At 44.9% G+C, this 17,046-nt stretch overlaps 2 protein-coding genes and 1 long non-coding RNA gene across 3 annotated transcripts; 1 reads left to right on the top strand and 2 right to left on the bottom strand.

The window, feature by feature from the left end:
• Positions 1–928: 928 nt before the first annotated feature.
• HIGD2A (HIG1 hypoxia inducible domain family member 2A) lies at positions 929–1,888 on the bottom strand. Its single transcript, XM_019450379.2, has 2 exons — positions 1,689–1,888; positions 929–1,331 (listed from the first exon to the last, which is right to left on the bottom strand). The coding sequence occupies exons 1-2, from the start codon at positions 1,840–1,842 to the stop codon at positions 1,165–1,167; spliced, it is 321 nt and encodes a 106-aa protein (XP_019305924.1). The 5' UTR covers positions 1,843–1,888; the 3' UTR covers positions 929–1,164.
• A 105-nt stretch (positions 1,889–1,993) lies between these two features.
• On the top strand, positions 1,994–8,609 carry NOP16 (NOP16 nucleolar protein). Its single transcript, XM_019450376.2, has 5 exons — positions 1,994–2,233; positions 2,322–2,430; positions 5,647–5,716; positions 7,508–7,614; positions 8,183–8,609. The coding sequence occupies exons 1-5, from the start codon at positions 2,127–2,129 to the stop codon at positions 8,324–8,326; spliced, it is 537 nt and encodes a 178-aa protein (XP_019305921.2). The 5' UTR covers positions 1,994–2,126; the 3' UTR covers positions 8,327–8,609.
• A 745-nt stretch (positions 8,610–9,354) lies between these two features.
• Positions 9,355–15,743, bottom strand: LOC128778274 (uncharacterized). The gene is made up of 2 exons (XR_008423774.1): positions 15,640–15,743; positions 9,355–9,771 (listed from the first exon to the last, which is right to left on the bottom strand). It is a non-coding gene; the product is annotated as an uncharacterized LOC128778274 (long non-coding RNA).
• Positions 15,744–17,046: the final 1,303 nt, after the last annotated feature.

The raw sequence follows: 17,046 nt of genomic DNA, 5'->3' as shown, positions 1-17,046 counted from the left end.
TTTTAGGGGAACACAATACCACCAACCACTAAAAATGGTGGCCTTCATCTTTAAAAGTGCCATAGTCCTCACTACTCCACATTGATTCCTTGAATCTTGAGGCAAGGGTCACCACAACATATAGCTTTAAATTTATAATCTCTGCCTTACAACTGAGAGACCATGATGGGAACAAGAAACTTAGTAGGCCCTAGTCATATACTCCTCCATTTTGCAATTTAGATTGTGTTATGGGGCTCAAAAAGTGGGTATGTCTTCTATACTCCCTCTTTTCCCTTCCGGTAGCTTGCAGATGGTGATGAAATTGAAGTCATACATGTTAGGAACTTGGGTCCAAATCAACAGGTTGGATCTGACCACAGTCCAGGAATACTTGTGTGAGATTTTACATGAATGCAAAACTCATAGGTTGCCTCTCTTCTAGAGTTTGCTTAGGTCCAGCCTACTTTCTTCCTTAACCCTGAAACAGTAGGTACACAAACCAGTGACAAGCTTTGTGACTATGTTCTTACCACTCTACCAGGCTACTTCTCTGAGCCTCAGTTTCCTTTTCTGTAAGATGCATCAAGAATCAAGCCAGGATGGTATAGATCAGTGGAGCCCTAGGTGCTCTCAGGTGAGAGTGGGGTGAGGAGTAAAGTGGAGAGCAGAGCCCTCTGCCTTGGACAGGGCCACAGCTGTTGGCCTAGTCTGAACGAAGGTTTTCTGTTGTAAGTTTGAAAATTGACAGAAAGATCAGTTTTTTTCAAATAACATCACTCTAAGGAATCTCTACTTTTAGCAAGTCCCTCAGGTGATCGTTACCAGGAAAGTTCGGGAACGATTAAACTATTAAGATTTCTAAGGGCCCCTGCAGTCTTTAGACAATTTTGTCCTAAAACCAAAGACCAAAAACTTTGGAGGGTTAGAAGGAATGAATTCACCAAACTACAAGTGGATCAATTTATTAAGTAGGAGGTGGAGAAAGTGAGGCACAAATAGAAGTATGCAACACCCAAACTGAACCGAATCTGAGATTCCTGAAAAAACATGTGTCGGTCACACAATTGGCCACTTCCTCCGACTTGTCAGGGAAGATGAGGGAATAAGTCAGGTGACAGGACAGGTGGTTGCTCCTGGGGCTGGGAATGATCTCTGCGGAACTTTCAAGGCCAAGTCTCGGGCTCAGGATCGAGACCTCATAGCAGATGCAGCCAGACCCAGCAAGATGGCTGCGACCGTGAAGCCCTGGGCAGCGATCCGGGTGCGCATCATGAGCTGAGATCGGTGGCTCTGACCCCGGTGGAAGCAGTAGAGGCCGTAGGTTAGGGCGGCCGCCGTGCCCAGGCAGCCTGAGGAAGGGACAAAGCAAGTACGGAGTGGAAGGTTTCGACCCCGTAGGCCTCTCCCCGCTTTGGATCCCCTACCAGAGGGTGGAGAGCTCAGAAGAGAGACCGAGTGAAGGCGGGTGGAGCCGAGTGGGAGGCTTTGGTCGAGGTAGGGTCCTCCTAGTTGTAGGGCTCGCCCCACCTCAGCGACCCCCAATCCCGCCCAGCTCCAATCAGATTCACCCCTCACAGCCCGGCCACTTCGCCACAACTCTGGTCCACTCTCACTCAGGTCCCCCTTGGCTTTCCTGGTCCTCCCCTAATTCATTCCCTCAGACATCACTATCCTCTCGGTCTACAGTTCCTACAACACCTGCTTACCTATGGGTACCATCGGGTTCTCGCGGGTCTTGCGAAGGAATTTTTCTTTGAAGCTTTCTGGAGTGCTGTAGACACTGGGGCTAAAGCCCTCAATGACCGGGGGCTGTGATGGCTCAAACGGTGCCTCCGGAGTCACAGGGCCAGGAACCGCCATGTCCCCGCAACAGCTTTAGGAGAAAATAGGGACGCTAAACCCCGCCTCCTGATGAGGTCATGAAAAGGGCGGGGAAAAGGAATTTGATGAGCATTGTACGCAGGCGCTAACCGCTCATTGGATTCTGGGAGTCGTGGTAAACTGCACGATATCGCTAAGAGGAGAACTACGTTTCCCAAAAAGCCTGCACAGCCCTGACGCGCATATGCCGGAAATAGTCTGCTGCACGTGGTGCTGCGAGTGAGAGGAGCCCAGTTGTAGTTGCCGGTGCGGTGGTCACTGCAATGCCCAAGGCCAAGGGGAAGACCAGGAGACAGAAGTTCGGTTACAATGTTAACCGGAAGCGTCTGAACCGAAATGCTCGACGGAAAGCAGCGCCGCGGATCGAGTGGTGAGGGGCCCGGGGTTTAGGAGGCGGGGGACCTCTGGTGAGACGGCCTGCGAGATGACGGTTCCGTGATCTCTTTCTTTGCCCGTAGCTCCCACATCCGACATGCCTGGGACCACGCTAAATCCGTGCGGCAGAACCTGGCCGAGATGGGGTTGGCTATGGACCCCAACAAGGCTGTGCCCCTTCGTAAGAGAAAGGTACTCACATAGCAGAGTCCCGGCCCTTGACCCCTGCTTCCCGCCGTACTTTGCTGGGTTTCAGAACTTCATCCTGTCTGTTCCCACGCTCACGCTTTTCCTGGGTTTGTGACCTTCCCACAGCCAACTCGGGCAGCTTGCACTGACTGTGGATGAATGTCTCTTTACCACTACGCTCAGACTCCTCAGCACACGTTGGACCAGGGTTGGAGCTTCCCTCTTTTCTTCTCCATTCATTTTTCCCTCCGAAATTAACCTGTTTGGGTTCCTCGTCATCTCAGTGGTGTTTTCCAGAATTTATCTTTTTCTGCCCTTAACTTTCCTAGTAAGGGCTCCCTCAGATTTGGGGATCTTTACTTCCTCTTCCTTACACCTTCCCCTAGTCATCCTGGTCTGAGGCTCCCTTATTAGCTTCTCCCAAATAGGTCTTTTACTGGACCACCCTTTCAAAAATGGCACACTTTTTTACCCAGTAGTTTCTTCCCTGCTTTAATTCATAGCACTTGTAAACACTTGATATTTTATTTAAAAAAAAAAAAAATTTTTTTTTAACGTTTATTTATTTTTGAGACAGAGGGAGATAGAGCATGAACAGGGGAGGGGCAGAGAGAAAGGGAGACACAGAATCGGAAGCAGGCTCCAGGCTCTGAGCCATCAGCCCAGAGCCCGACGCGGGGCTCGAACTCACGGACTCACAGACCGTGAGATCGTGACCTGAGCTGAAGTCGGACGCTTTAACCGACTGAGCCACCCAGGCGCCCCAACACTTGATATTTTATATATTTGTTTATTGTCTGTGCCTCTTTATCCCAGCATAATCTCCTTGGAGACAATTTTGTGCTTTGGTCACTATTAAACCCCCAGTGGTTCTTAGGATGTGACTAGTGCTCAATAGTTAACCTAATGAATGGGCTTGCTGTTTGGATTTGTCCCATTGCTTTTATTTTTATTTTTTTATGAATATAAATTTTTATGAATTTAAATTTTTTTATGAATATAAAAATTTTGTATGAATATAATTGTCAAATTGGGTCAAATACAACACCCATTGCTCATCCCAACAAGTGCCCTCTTCAATGCCCATCATCCATTTTCCCTATCCCCCACCTCCCCATCCCCTTAGTTTGTTCTCTGTATTTAATAGTCTCTTGTGGCTAGTCTCCCTTCCTCTGTTGGTGTCTACTTTTTTTCCCCTTCCCTTCTCCCATGGTCTTCTGTTCAATTTCTCAAGATCCACATATGCATGAAAACATAAGATATCTGTCCTTCTCTGACTGACTTATTTCACTCAGCATAATACCTTCCAGTTCCATCCACATTGCTGCAAATGGCACAATTTCATTCTTTCTCATTGCCAACTAGTATTCCATTGAATATATAAACCACATCTTTATCCATTCATCAGTTGATGAACATTTAGGCTCTTTCCATAATTTGGCTATTGTTGAAAGTGCTGCTATAAACATTGGGGTACATGTGCCCCTATACATGAGCACTCCTGTGTCCCTTGGGTAAATTCCTAGCAGTGCTATTGCTGGGTCATATGGTAGCTCTATTTTTAATTTTTTGAGGAACCTCCACACTGTTTCCAGAGCGGCTGCACCAGTTTGCATTCCCACCAACAGTGCAAGAGGGTTCCTGTTTTCCCACATCCTCACCAGCGTCTGTAGTTTCCCGATTTGTTCATTTTAGCCACTCTGACCGGTGTGAGGTGGTATCTCACTGTGGCTTTGATTTGTATTTCCCTGATGCTGAGTGACGTTGAGCATCTTTTCATGTGTCTGTTGACCATCTGGATGTCTTCTTTGGAAAAGTGTCTATTCATGTCTTCTGCCCATTTCTTCACTGGATTATTTGGTTTTTGGGTGTTGAGTTTGGTAAGTTCTTCATAGATACTAGCCCTTTGTCCGATGTCATTTGCAAATATCTTTCCCCATTCCATCGGTTGTCTTTTAGTTATGTTGGTTGTTTCCTTTGCAGTGTAGAAGCGCTTTATCCTTATGAGGTCCCAATAGTTCATTTTTGCTTTTAATTCCCTTGCCTTTGGAAACGTGTTGAGTAAGAAATTGCTGCGGCTGAGGTCAAAGAGGTTGTTGGCCTGCTTTCTCCTCCAGGGTTTTGATGGTTTCCTGTCTCACATTTAGGTCTATTTTGAGTTTATTTTTGTGTATGGTGTAAAGAAGGTGGTCTAGTTTCATTCTTCTGCATGTTGCTGTCCAGTTCTCCCAGCAACATTTGCTAAAGAGACTGTCTTTTTTCCACTGGATGCTCTTTCCTGCTTTGTCAAACATTAGTTGGCCATACATTTGTGGGTCCAATTCTGGGTTCTCTATTCTATTCCATTGGTCTATGTGTCTGTTTTTATGCCAATACCATACTGTCTTGATTACAGCTTTGTAGTAGAGGCTAAAGTCTGGGATTATGATGCCTCCTGCTTTGGTTTTTCTTCAATATTACTTGGGCTGTATGGGGTCTTTTGTGGTTCCATACAAATTTTAGGATTGTTTGTTCTAGCTTTGAGAAGAATGCCAGTGCAATTTTGATTGGGATTGCATTGAATGTGTAGATTGCTTTGGGTAGTATTGACATTTTAACAATATTTATTCCTCCAATCCATGAGCATGGAATGTTTTTCCATTTCTTTGTGTCTTCTTCAGTTTCCTTCATAAGCTTTCTTTAGTTTTCAGCATATAGGTCTTTTACATCTTTGGTTAGGTTTATTCCGAGGTATTTTATGGTTCTTTGTCCCATTGCTTTTAGACAGGTTTCTTTTTATTCCTTCATGCCAGAGTAAAATGGCACTACTGTTTCTTGATCAAATAAATGTGAGGCTATTGCTAAGCACTGTCAGGTTGCTCCTCTTCATAGAAAAGAAGTCATCTAAAAAAAAAAAAAAAAGTCATCTGCTCCTCAGTGTAAATTATGAAGAGCTTTCATATGCATTGTTTCACTTGATTAGCACAGATGATGTGAGGTAGGCAAAGGATATTATGCTGATTTTATAGATAGGCACAGAAAGATTAATTGCTTGCTTGAATCCCTTTTGGGAACCATAAAGCCTCTGGGGCAATGGTTCTCTCTGTCATTTCTTCCTGCCTGAACTTGTGTAGGGATTTTTGTGGGTAGTGCAGTTGTGTGAGGAGGGCAGGAACCTCTAGAATTTTCCCTCATCTGGGATCCTTTGTATACTGGTCTCACAACTTCTGTTCTCTTCAGGTGAAGGCCATGGACATTGATGTAGAGGAAAGGCCTAAGGAGCTTGTGCGAAAACCCTATGTGCTAAATGGTGAGTGCTGGTTACATTCCTCTAGGTCACTATCCTGCACAGTCAGGGCTAAAAAGGGCCTCAGATGTCTTCATTTTACAGATGGAGAAACTGAGGTTCAGAGGGAAGAAGGGAACTGGTCCAGGGTTCACAAAGTTAATACTGCGTCTCTAACTGGGACATTTTCAGTCTACTTACTAAACTCCAGTGTGTGAAGTGAGGTCAGAGATGTTCAGGGAGGATGTAGCCAGGTGCCTTAAGAGAATAGAAAAGAAACCATTAAGTCTCAGGCACATGTTCAGCTTGTCATGAATTTAAGGACAAACAGATTTTTATAGAGATTCTACCATCTCATTTAATCTTTTCATTGACAAGTCAATTTCATGTATATTAAGCCTATAGAGGCTGAATATTAAAATAGAGCAGAGTAAAATCTGCAGGGAAGCAGGTATACTCTGAAATTCTCCACCCATCCTTCTTCTTACCTGTCCAAGATTTTTAACAGTTCTCCTGAAGGTAAAAGGGTTTTATGAGACTGATGCGCTACCTACTGCACTAACAAGGCACCTTTAAGGTAAAAGGGTTTTAAATGGCCAGACATTACATAGAGAATTCTTGAGTTCCTATTATTAGTTCATCAGTGATTCTCATAAGAATTAGTACACATGATTGCATAAATAAAACCAGGTGTACTTACTGTAGTCAGAGTTAATCTTAAAAAGTTTTACTTCTCATTCTCTAAAAAATTTTTTTAAATTATGGTAAAAAACATACTACATAAAGTTTACTATCTTAATCCTTTTTCATTGTATAGCTCAGTAACGTTAAGTATGTTTATCTTGTCATGTAGCAGATCTCCAGAACTTTTTCATCTTCAAAACTGAAACTCTACCCATTAAACAACTAATCCCTTTGTTCCTGTCTCCCCACCCCGACCTTGCCCCTGGCAACCAAGTCAAAGATATTCTTGACCATAAGCAATTTAGCATTTAACCCTTGAATAACATTTGACCACCTTCTTTCTGTGAGCTATTTTTCACATTGAGAAATGGGGAGTGTTTGCCTAACGATTTTATTTTTTTTTTTTTTTAAGTTTTTAAATTTATTTTGAAAGAAAGGAGAGGGAATCAGCAGGGGAGGGACTGAGAGAATGGGGGACAGAGGATCTGAAGTGGGTTCTGTGCTGACAGCAGCAAGCCCGATGCCAGGCTTGAACTCATGAACCATGAGGCCATGACTTGAGCCCAAGTCGGATGCCTAACCGACAGAGCCGCCCAGGCCCCCTTGCTTAGCTGTTTTAAAAGCGAAGCCACAATTGCCTCCACAGCTTGGCTTTTTATCTTACATAGAGCAGTGAGGTTCCAGTGAGACCCAGCCTCAGGCCCTGGTTCCTGCGGCGTTAGTTCTCATTCACACCTTTCCATTTCACATTATTGTTGTAACACTTAAAGAAAAGAAATTCTCAGGAAATTTTAGAGATGGAAGGGAGTCCCAACCTCTGGTAGGCAATGTATCTTCATTTCTGTCCCCAGGACCTGGTACTAAGTAGAGATTATTAGTTTGGTACCTGTCTGTTACCAAGCTTAGACCCAAAGAGGTAAGACTTGCCTTTTAGGTAGTTGTAAAACTGATAGATGGTTGTGTCATAGGCACAGCCTGAGATCCAAGGGGCTGAAGAGTACCGAATTGGGGATGAAGAGGCAAAGCCCATCTGATGGCCATGGTTTGGGATTAGGTGAAAGAGTGACTGGGCAACCAAAAAGTACAGGAGGCAAAACCTCTTTTCCTGTTTCTTGGTTTCTCTCACCCCAGACCTGGAGGCAGAAGCCAGCCTCCCAGAAAAGAAAGGAAATACGCTGTCCCGAGACCTCATTGACTATGTACGTTACATGGTGGAGAATCATGGCGAGGACTATAAGGTGAGTGGTTTGGGTCCCACGGGAAGAACCACTTGAGTTTGTTGGGAAGGTACCCTGGACAGTTTGGGGTCTGATCTTCTTGACTCTTGCCTGAGACTGAGTTGAAACAAAGAAAGGAAAGAGAGACTTTAGGAAATTGATCTCATTGACAGATGCTTATAGCTGGGATAGACTGACTGGCCTGTGAGTCATATCCCACTCACAGATATGCTGTTTTGTTTGCATGGTGTTTTTAAAGAACTTGAACTGGTTGCTATTTTAATTACGGGAGGTTTCAAATAAAAATTCACGTTTTTGACTTCTCTTAAAAATTGAAAAATCTGGCTGCACTGGACTCTGGTGCCCAAGTGGGATCAATGGCTGTGGATGGAGCATTAGCTATTCCTCTGGCCCTAGCTCCTGCCTGGTCCCCGAGGGCATTTGCACCCATTTCCCCACATAATACCATGGTTTTTGAGGTGAGGAACCTGAACCTCGGGGATATGAGGTGGCTTGCCCAACTCAGGCAGAACTAGGGGTTGAACTGTGCCTGTCCAGCCCTCCTCAAGTGGCCCTTCTCCTTTCTTAGGCTATGGCTGGGGATGAGAAGAATTACTATCAAGATACCCCGAAACAGATTCGGAATAAGATCAACGTCTATAAGCGTTTTTACCCAGTGGAGTGGCAAGCCTTCATTGATTCTTTGCAGAAGAATAAGATGGAAGTTGAGTGAGTGGCTTATGCCTGCCCCAGGCTGAGGCCTCCTCCTGGACCAAAGAAACTGGAAGCCAGGGTTTAAGGCAAGAAGGGGCATGTGGCTAGATGAGGCTGGCCAAACCCCATGGAATCAAAAGGTCACACACGCACACACACACGCACATACACGCTCCCCTCTCTGGGGAAGGAACAGTCTCCATGAGGTTTCTTAGGGCCCTGGGAAAAGCTAGAACCTAATGTTTTCAGAGTGGGTGGTTTGTTTACATATAATATGTACATAATAAAATAAGGCTATTTTATTTCTCTGACGGTTATGTGTTTCCCCTCCCAGCCAAACCCTGGGACTGCCCCTGTGAAAACCAACTCAACCAGGGCAGAGGCCGTCCAGCCCTTTGTGTGCCACATTGCCACGCCCTCTTAGGTGTGGCCTCCCTCCTCTTCTTACTTATTCAGTTCCATTGCTCTGCCTTGGTTTTCTGCACAGCATTAACCCTTCCACAGAAGCCTGCCAGCAACCCTGGACTGCTCAGAAGGGATCTGTCTTGCCAACACTAGCCCCACTCCGAGGCTGGAGGTTGGCAGACTGGTTGTCCACGGCCCTACCCTGTGGTTTGATGGCCAGAGGGCAGGTAGCTGCACTGCTGCCTCCTTGTGACTGGTCTTCACTGCATCTTCAGATTGCTTGCCCTGAAAGGAACCCAGGGCCCCCAGTCTGCTTTCTGAGATTGGGGGACTGCTGAATACCACTCTACTGTGTGCCAAGCACTGGGCTACACACTGTGTGGCCAGTCTCTGGGGCAGGCCTAATTTGGTCATATGAGGTGATGACTCAGAACAGGATCACAGGCATGTTGTGGGGTGGGCACTGGGCATTTTCTGGTCTTGGTACTTTATCTTCAGCTGTTATAATTTTTTTAATGTTTTATTTATTTTTGAGAGAGTGCAAGTGGGGGAGGGACAGAGGGAGGGGGCACTGTAGAGAGACGGGGCCTAAAGGTGCAGTGATGAGAGAATTACGAAGCAGGGGGCTAAGACTCTCCAGGAGCCCGAAGCACCAGTCCCCTGGCTCAAGCCTCTTTTATTTTTGCAATTTGTCTGATGACAGCAAGCACGTACAACATAGTATTTGGCATCTTGACAGGCCGTGCACCTGCAGTGTATTCCATACTGGGTCATGAGTACGTCTGGCGCCAGACAAAACATTCTTATCCCTGGCCTGGTGCCGGTATGATATCCTTCTGGAGAGGACGTGCAGTCCCGGCGGCTTTCAGTTCCTGCTGCTCCATCCCTTTCCTTCAGGACATTCTCACGGTGCCTCCAGCTTCTTGTTCTCCAACATCTCCCCCTTTTTGTTTGTATACAACGGACTGTAGGAGGACATTGTATAACCTGAGGTGTCCGTCGGTACATTGACAGGCTTGTTGTCCCCGGTACCAGACTGCACATGCAAGGATAAATACGCTGCATATTAATACAAACAGAATAGCAGTAGAGAAATTAAAAATACTAATACGCTCTTTAGGGTTTAATTTTCCCAATCCCTCTGGTATACTTTCTAAGATCTTAGAACTGGATAACATGTCCAGATTTGTTTTGAAAGTCTCACATATTTCTGCTTGCAGATGGTCCATCAGACACATTTCTGGAGAATATTGCCATGGTTGAGACATGTGAACCAGCAGCCACAGGCCAGTGCACGCTCTAAGTAAATACAGGCTTTTGGATGACATATTAAAGGGTATAGAATTGTTAAGACAGGTGTGTAATGAGCAGTTAACACAAGTTATAAGGGTCTCAGAATCATTCCAAACTATCCGTCCTTTCAGTAGTATGTATGGCAAACGGACACAAGCCCGTATGTACTGGGTACTATTGACTGTGAAGGATAAAGTAGAAATATTGCTGGAGCTGTTTTTATAATATGTGCCCTTCCAGGTATGTAAAGGGTGGAGGGCAGCAGTTAATTTCCCTATATGCTTCTGTAACAGTCGTTGTAAATGAGGACTGGGTGCGGAAATTCCCCCACCATGCCAAACGATTGAGCCATTAGCAGTGGTGCTGATAGTTTGATTATGAACACACCATCGTAGATTTTGTAACGAATTTTTAAGGCAAGCTGAGCCCATAGGGCTTTAATGAATGACGCTTCCATAGGAAGCATTTAAAAGAACTCACCCTATTTCCCTTCTATATACGTCCCAAGTCACGCATCTGTCATTCTGACAATGTGCGAGTAGCATAAGATAGAAGCATTGGAGGAGTGTCATTAATTGTAAGGTTGGAGTCAATCAGAGAATGGGCTGATAGTAAGAAAATATGTTTGTGTTGGGTCCCATTTTTAATAATAGATAGTCATACTTGAGGCTTACTCTTGAGGCAGTGTTGCCCGTAACCAAAACGTAAGGAGGACACTCGATCCCTATAGTGTAATTATCCATAACAGGACTTTCTTCATTTGGCCTATGTAGTCCTCTGCTGTCAAATGGCCCAGGTGTCCATTCTGTGTCATTTGTATATACCGGCACGGGGGAGTCGTACCAATTTATGCCCTGATTGAGAGGTGGATGAGGGATATAAGCCCAGTAAGCATAGTTATCAGCGTTTACTGTAGTAGTGATAACCGCAAGCATCGCAAGGAAAAGGTGAGCAGGAGTTTGCGGGCTGCGAGTCTGCATCAGTATTTTTCAGCATCATGTGTCAACCTCTTAACTTGTCCCCAGGTAGGAGGCTGAGCGGTCCTAGTGCGCCTGAGGAGAGGGCATGGCGCATTAGGCACAAATTATCAGTTTCCCTATGGACATTCTGTGAAACTCTTTGACTGGTGGGATTATGTCTAACCAAGGTCACTTGGATTGGCTTATTCCTGGGTTTCAACCGGCTACTGGGTAACCACTGGTAGCCTTGATCCATAGAGACATAAGCATACCCTTTGCCCCACACAACAACCTCTCCCTTTTCCCAGTGTCCCTTCTCATCTTTCCAATATACCGGCTGATGAACAGGGGTGACCTTTTGCTTGTGCCAGTGTACCTTAGCAGCCTGACATGTATGGGGTACTTGTATGTCCGAGAAATTTAAAGTATATAAAGCACGATGTAATTGTTCCTGTGGCGTAGTCTAAGTCCTTCTTCTCCCCCTTTTTGTTTAATTAACATGTTTTTAAGTACCCGATGAGTGTGTTCTATGATCCCTTGATCTTGAGGGTTACAGGGAATGCCAGTAAGATGAGTAATTTGTTGTGCTGCAAAGCAGCGGGCTACCTTATGAGATATGTATGCAGGGCCATTATCACTTTTAATGTATAGCCTTTTTTCCTGTACATGCTGTGGCCCAGATATATCCGGAGAAGGTATCCGCAGTAACATGTACATAAGAGAGCTTACCAAAAGCAGGAATATGGATAACATCAGATTGCCAAAGTTCATTTGCCCATAGTCTATGAGGATTCACTCGAGAAGTATATGGAGCCACAGTGAGGGGCTTGCAAGAAGGACAGGCACTAACGATGTCTTTTGACTCAGCATGTGTTATAGTGTGTCTATGGGCAAGTCCTCGAGCATTAGTATGGTGAAGCATATGCTCCTGTTGTGTCATCTGTAAAGTGCCTTGTAATAAGTCATCAGCAATGGAATTTCCTAAGGCTAATGGGCCAGGAAGGTTAGAATGACTGCAAGTATGAGTGATATATAAAGGATGTTGCCTATGCCGTCTGTATTAATTCTTGTAAATGCAAAAACAGATAATGTAATTCATTTTGTGAAACAATATGTACAGTTTCAATATTTAGGACTATGAACCATACATATAGTGAATCTGTCACAACATTGAGGGAAGCAGGTACAAGATGCAACAATTCTATAACGGCTGCTAATTCAGCTTTTTGGGTAGGGCTGTTAAGGTTGGGATCACGGCTAATGTTTGGAAAAGATAAGGTATAAGTCGGATTCCCAAAGCAGGTCACAACCAATTTATATCACCTAGTAACTTCTGGAAATCATTTAAAGTTTTCAAATTATCTCAGTGAATCTGTACTTTTTGGGGAATGATGGTTACCTTGTGAATTTTTACACCAAGATAAAGGAAGGGATCTTGGTTTTGCACCTTTTCCTCTCCTATTATTAGGCCGTATTTGGGCCTAATAATAAAGATAAAGATCTTCTACTTGTGTAGGCGTTTGAATATCATTCATGTAGTGGTTAATCAATGCTTGTGGGAACTGAATACGCAATTGTGAAAGCAGCTGATTAACAAAATGCTGACACATAGTAGGGCTATTAAGCATACCTTTTGGAAGCACTTTCCATTGATAGCATTGCATAGGAGCCATATGATTGTATGAAGGTACAGGAAAAGCAAATTTTTCTCTATCATCTGGCTGTAGTAGAATTGTGAAAAAACAATCTTTCAAATCTATAATTAATGACCAGTTCTGACAAATCATAGTAGGGGATGGGAGCCCAGGTTGCAAAGGTCCCATACTCGTTTACCTTCCTTAAGTCAGTCAACATTCTCCATTTCCCAGATTTTTTCTTTATCACAAACACAGGAGAATTCCGTAGACTGGTGGACATATCTATATGACCTGCATCCAATTGTTCTTGCACTAATTGCTCTAAAGCCTCTAATTTCTCTTTCAGAAGGGGCCACTGATCCACCCACACTGGGACAGTTGTTAACCATTTTAATGGCAAGGCATAACGTTGTTTAGAAACAGTGGCCCTTACACTAAATTTGAATTCTGTGCAGGATATCCCAGTCCCATATAAGGAGGCTGCATTTTGGCAGTAATTGGCTCCGTACACCCATTTTCTTGTCCAGGCCCTTCTAATGGATTTTAACTCATTTTTGGACATAATATTGGTTGCAGCAGGAGAAACATAAGGAATATTAACATATGCTCTTCATTGACTTAATAGGTCTCTTCCCCACAGATTAATGGCTCTATCAGTAATATAAGGCTGGATGGATAGTAGCAGCCTGGCCTTCAGGCCCTTTACACAGAAAAATTTCAATGCTCTGTTGGATATCAGTCAGTAGCTTTTCCTACACCCGTGAAGACTGCGGATACAAGTCAAAGTGGCCAATTCTTAGGCCAGAACTTAGAAGCAATGATGGTGACATCAGCTCCTGAATCTACCAGGCCAATAAACTATTTTCTGTTCATTTGTAAGGTCAGCTCAGGCCTTGTGTCCTTTAGAAATGTTTGCCGAAGTACCCAGTTTGCCGGTAGATCCAAACCCTCCCTGTCGTTCTATCGGCTTGGAATTCAAAGCAATGTAAGGCAACAACAATAGTTGAGCAATGTGATCTCCTGCCAAGACACGATAAAGAACAGAAGTACTAATCATTACTAAAATTTCATCCTTAAAATCAGCATCTATAATTCCTAAGTGGACATGAACTCCCTTGGACATAAGACTACTTCATCCAATAAGGCCAACGGACCCTGAAGGAAAAGGGTCATAAATCCCATTTTAAGCATATAAATTCCCATGGAAGTCTTGAGGTCCAGAGAATCTGGAGCAGGAATATCTAATGCAGCGCTCCCTTGTGTGGCATGGAGGAGGTCATGGACAGATTTGCTTGATGAGTCCCGCTGCTCACAGGATAACAACGTGGAATCTGATTCCCCATGTTGTTTACATTTGGGCCCTGGGGAGGGCCTGTTATCCTGTTTCCCTGACCGACTGAGGTGGCAGGGGAGCTCCATTCTTAAGGAAGTTAGATCTACATCGATGTGCATAGTAATAGCCTTTATTGCTTGGTGGGGGGGAGCATTAGTATTTCGTTTTGGTGGCCAAGGTGGATCACAGGAATTGTTACGACTCAGCTGTCGACAATCCCTTTTATTTATTTATTTTTTTATGACAATCCCTTGTATAATGTCCCAATTTGCCACAGCGAAAACACTTGGACAGTTTGTAAGGTCCAGTGCCTTGAATAGCCACTGCCAGTAACCCCATTTTATAGATCTCTGAGCCAATATCTTGACAGGCCTTTAAATAATCGGTTAAATTAACACCTCCTTGAGCCTTCACTGGGCATAAAGCTTGTTGGCATTCCTTACTAGCATTATCAAAAGCCAGCAGCTGTAAGAGGAGATCGCGTAAACCTGCCTGAGAAACAGTTTTTGTAATAACAACCTTTAGTCAAGCCACGAAATCTACATAGGGCTCATTAGAACTCTTTAACTTGAACACAAGAGGGTGTAGCCCGTCCTGGGGTAGCTCTTTTCTCCCAGACATTAAGGCAGCACAATCTGACCTATGACACTGCACGATCATTGTACTGAAGCCGAACCTGTAGGCCAAACCCTTGTCCAGCCCGGTAAGTTGTTCTATGGTAATGGGCACAGGAGGATTCACGGCGGCATCTCGCCAGGCCTGTATCTGTGTCTTTATCCCACCAAGTTCTAAATTGCAAAAATTTAGAAGCACTTAGGACTGTGCGACCTAGGACCTCCCAGTCCCACGGAATGAGTCGCTCTGAATTTGCTAAACCAGACACCAATCCCAACATACAAGGGGGATTAACACATACTGCATGCAAGCCTGTTTCAAATCCTTAATTACCTTAAAACTTAAAGGAACATGATCAAATTGTTGCCCTCCCTGAGGATATTGCTGATTAGGAGGAATTTGGCTAATGTTGACAGGATAAATTGCAGGCATACTAGCCATTAATTCGGTTGCCCCCCCAGCCTTAGCTTGTTGAAGCATCTGCATCATGGGGGAAACAGGAACTGTGATGCTCTGAGTGGACGTATCAAAAAATGGGTTTTTTGAATAAGTGGAACAGTTAGTTTCCTTAAAAGGATTGACTGGCTCAGGACCATGGGGTATTGCGGGATGCAGGGATGCAGGGGTGTGGAGGCTGGAGCTGTGACTATCTCTGGGCCATTAACCCATGATTCCGTAGGTTTCCATTCCTCCGGTGGTGGAGGTTGGGGCTCGGGTTCCTCGTTATCTACAAGCTCATGATCACATTCAGCCAGTGAAAGGTTGTGAGGACCAGTGCCCCCTCCTCCCAATTCTGACTGCAAGGGTTGTAAAGCCAGGGAAGTTAAATTACACAAAGACCATATGGAGAAAGGGATGGCTTCCCCTTGTTGATGAGTGAGGGGCAAAGCATGTAAAGCCAAATTCCATTGTTTATGATTCAAAGCATTTTTTTGCCAGAGGGCGTAAACCAATAACAATGTTTCTTTACTAAATAAGACAAATCTTCAAATGTGGAACGTTTCACTTTTACCACTGAGCTCTTTAATAAAGTCTGCAAGAGCTGAATATATAAGTCCTAACTAGATGAGGTGGCATTCCCCATACTTACCTGCAGAAATCCCAAAGGATGAGCTTCCTGGCTCCAAATTTCCCTTTGGTTCCCTTGGCACTTCTTCAGCAGTGCTGCACACTTCCTCCCTCAGGTCCCTGTTTGGGCGCCAGCTGTAGAGAGACGGGGCCTAAAGGTGCAGTGATGAGAGAATTACGAAGCAGGGGGCTAAGACTCTCCAGGAGCCGAAGCACCAGTCCCCTGGCTCAAGCCTCTTATTTTTGCAATTTGTCTGATGACAGCAAGCACGTACAACATAGTATTTGGCATCTTGACAGGCCGTGCACCTGCAGTGTATTCCATACTGGGTCATGAGTATGTCTGGTGCCAGATAAAACATTCTTCTCCCTGGCCTGGTGCTGGTATGATGTCCTTCTGGAGAGAACGTGCAGTCCCGGCGGCTTTCAGTTCCTTGCTGCTCCATCCTTTTCCTTCAGGACATTCTCATGGTGCCTCGGGCTTCTTGTTCTTCAGCAGGGGCCAGAAGATCTGAAGTGGGCTATGAGCTGAAAGCAGCAAGCCTGATGTGAGGCTCGAACTCACGAACTACAAGATCATGACCTGAGCTGAAGTCAGATGCTCAACCAACTGAGCCACCCAGGTGCCCCTATCTTCAGCTATTATAATTTTAAAACCCTCTTATTCCTAATGTTTCTCCTAGAAGTGCCCCTAAAATCTGGTTCTTCTTACTGCTCTTAAAAAGGACTTGGTATTTTTATATAAATCACTTCATGTAAAACCCTGTAAGGTGTGTGGCTTTATCCTTTTACAGGTAAGGAAACTGAGGCTTGAGAGGTCAGTGTGAAGTTTGAAGTCAATTCTGACAGCTAAGCCTGGGCTTTCACTTGCTATCCTTCCCTTTGAAGGCAGCCTGGAAACTGAAGAGGTTCCCAGAATCCCCTCCTCGGGGACCCAGCCAGTTTAGACCCCAGCAGTGACTGGCCGTTGTAAGCTGTGTTCACACAGCCTTTGGAATCTAGTCTGCAGCAGAGCTCATGAGGACTTTTGTTGTTTGGCTTCATAATGCCCTCCACAGCATTCCATATTCAGACCTTTGATGGCTGTCCCCTTGTTTCTTTACCCAATTCAGGTGCCAATTTTAGGAAGCCTTTCCTACCATTGTGCCCCACCCCCAGGCTGTGTAAGTGTCCTATTGTCCCTACGCCCCAGACTTCCTGTAGCAATAAAGATCAGTCATAAATGCCTTTTAATCTGTTTGACTTCTGCCTCCAGACTGGGCTGCAGTGTGGACACCTTACCTGGGAATCCAGAGCCCAGCTTCTGCCTCCAGACTGGGCTGCAGTGTGGACACCTTACCTGGGAATCCAGAGCCCAGCCCAAGGCAGGTGCTAGGGGAATGCTCCATTCTGATCTCTGGAATGGAGGCAGTTAGACATCCTTTGCTCC

Source organism: Panthera pardus, unplaced genomic scaffold, assembly GCF_024362965.1.
Source record: "Panthera pardus isolate Hobbes unplaced genomic scaffold, ASM2436296v1 HiC_scaffold_2, whole genome shotgun sequence".
NCBI classification, from domain to species: domain Eukaryota; kingdom Metazoa; phylum Chordata; class Mammalia; order Carnivora; family Felidae; genus Panthera; species Panthera pardus.
Note: the sequence above shows the minus strand (reverse complement) of the source record. Positions and strands in the feature narration are given on the sequence as shown.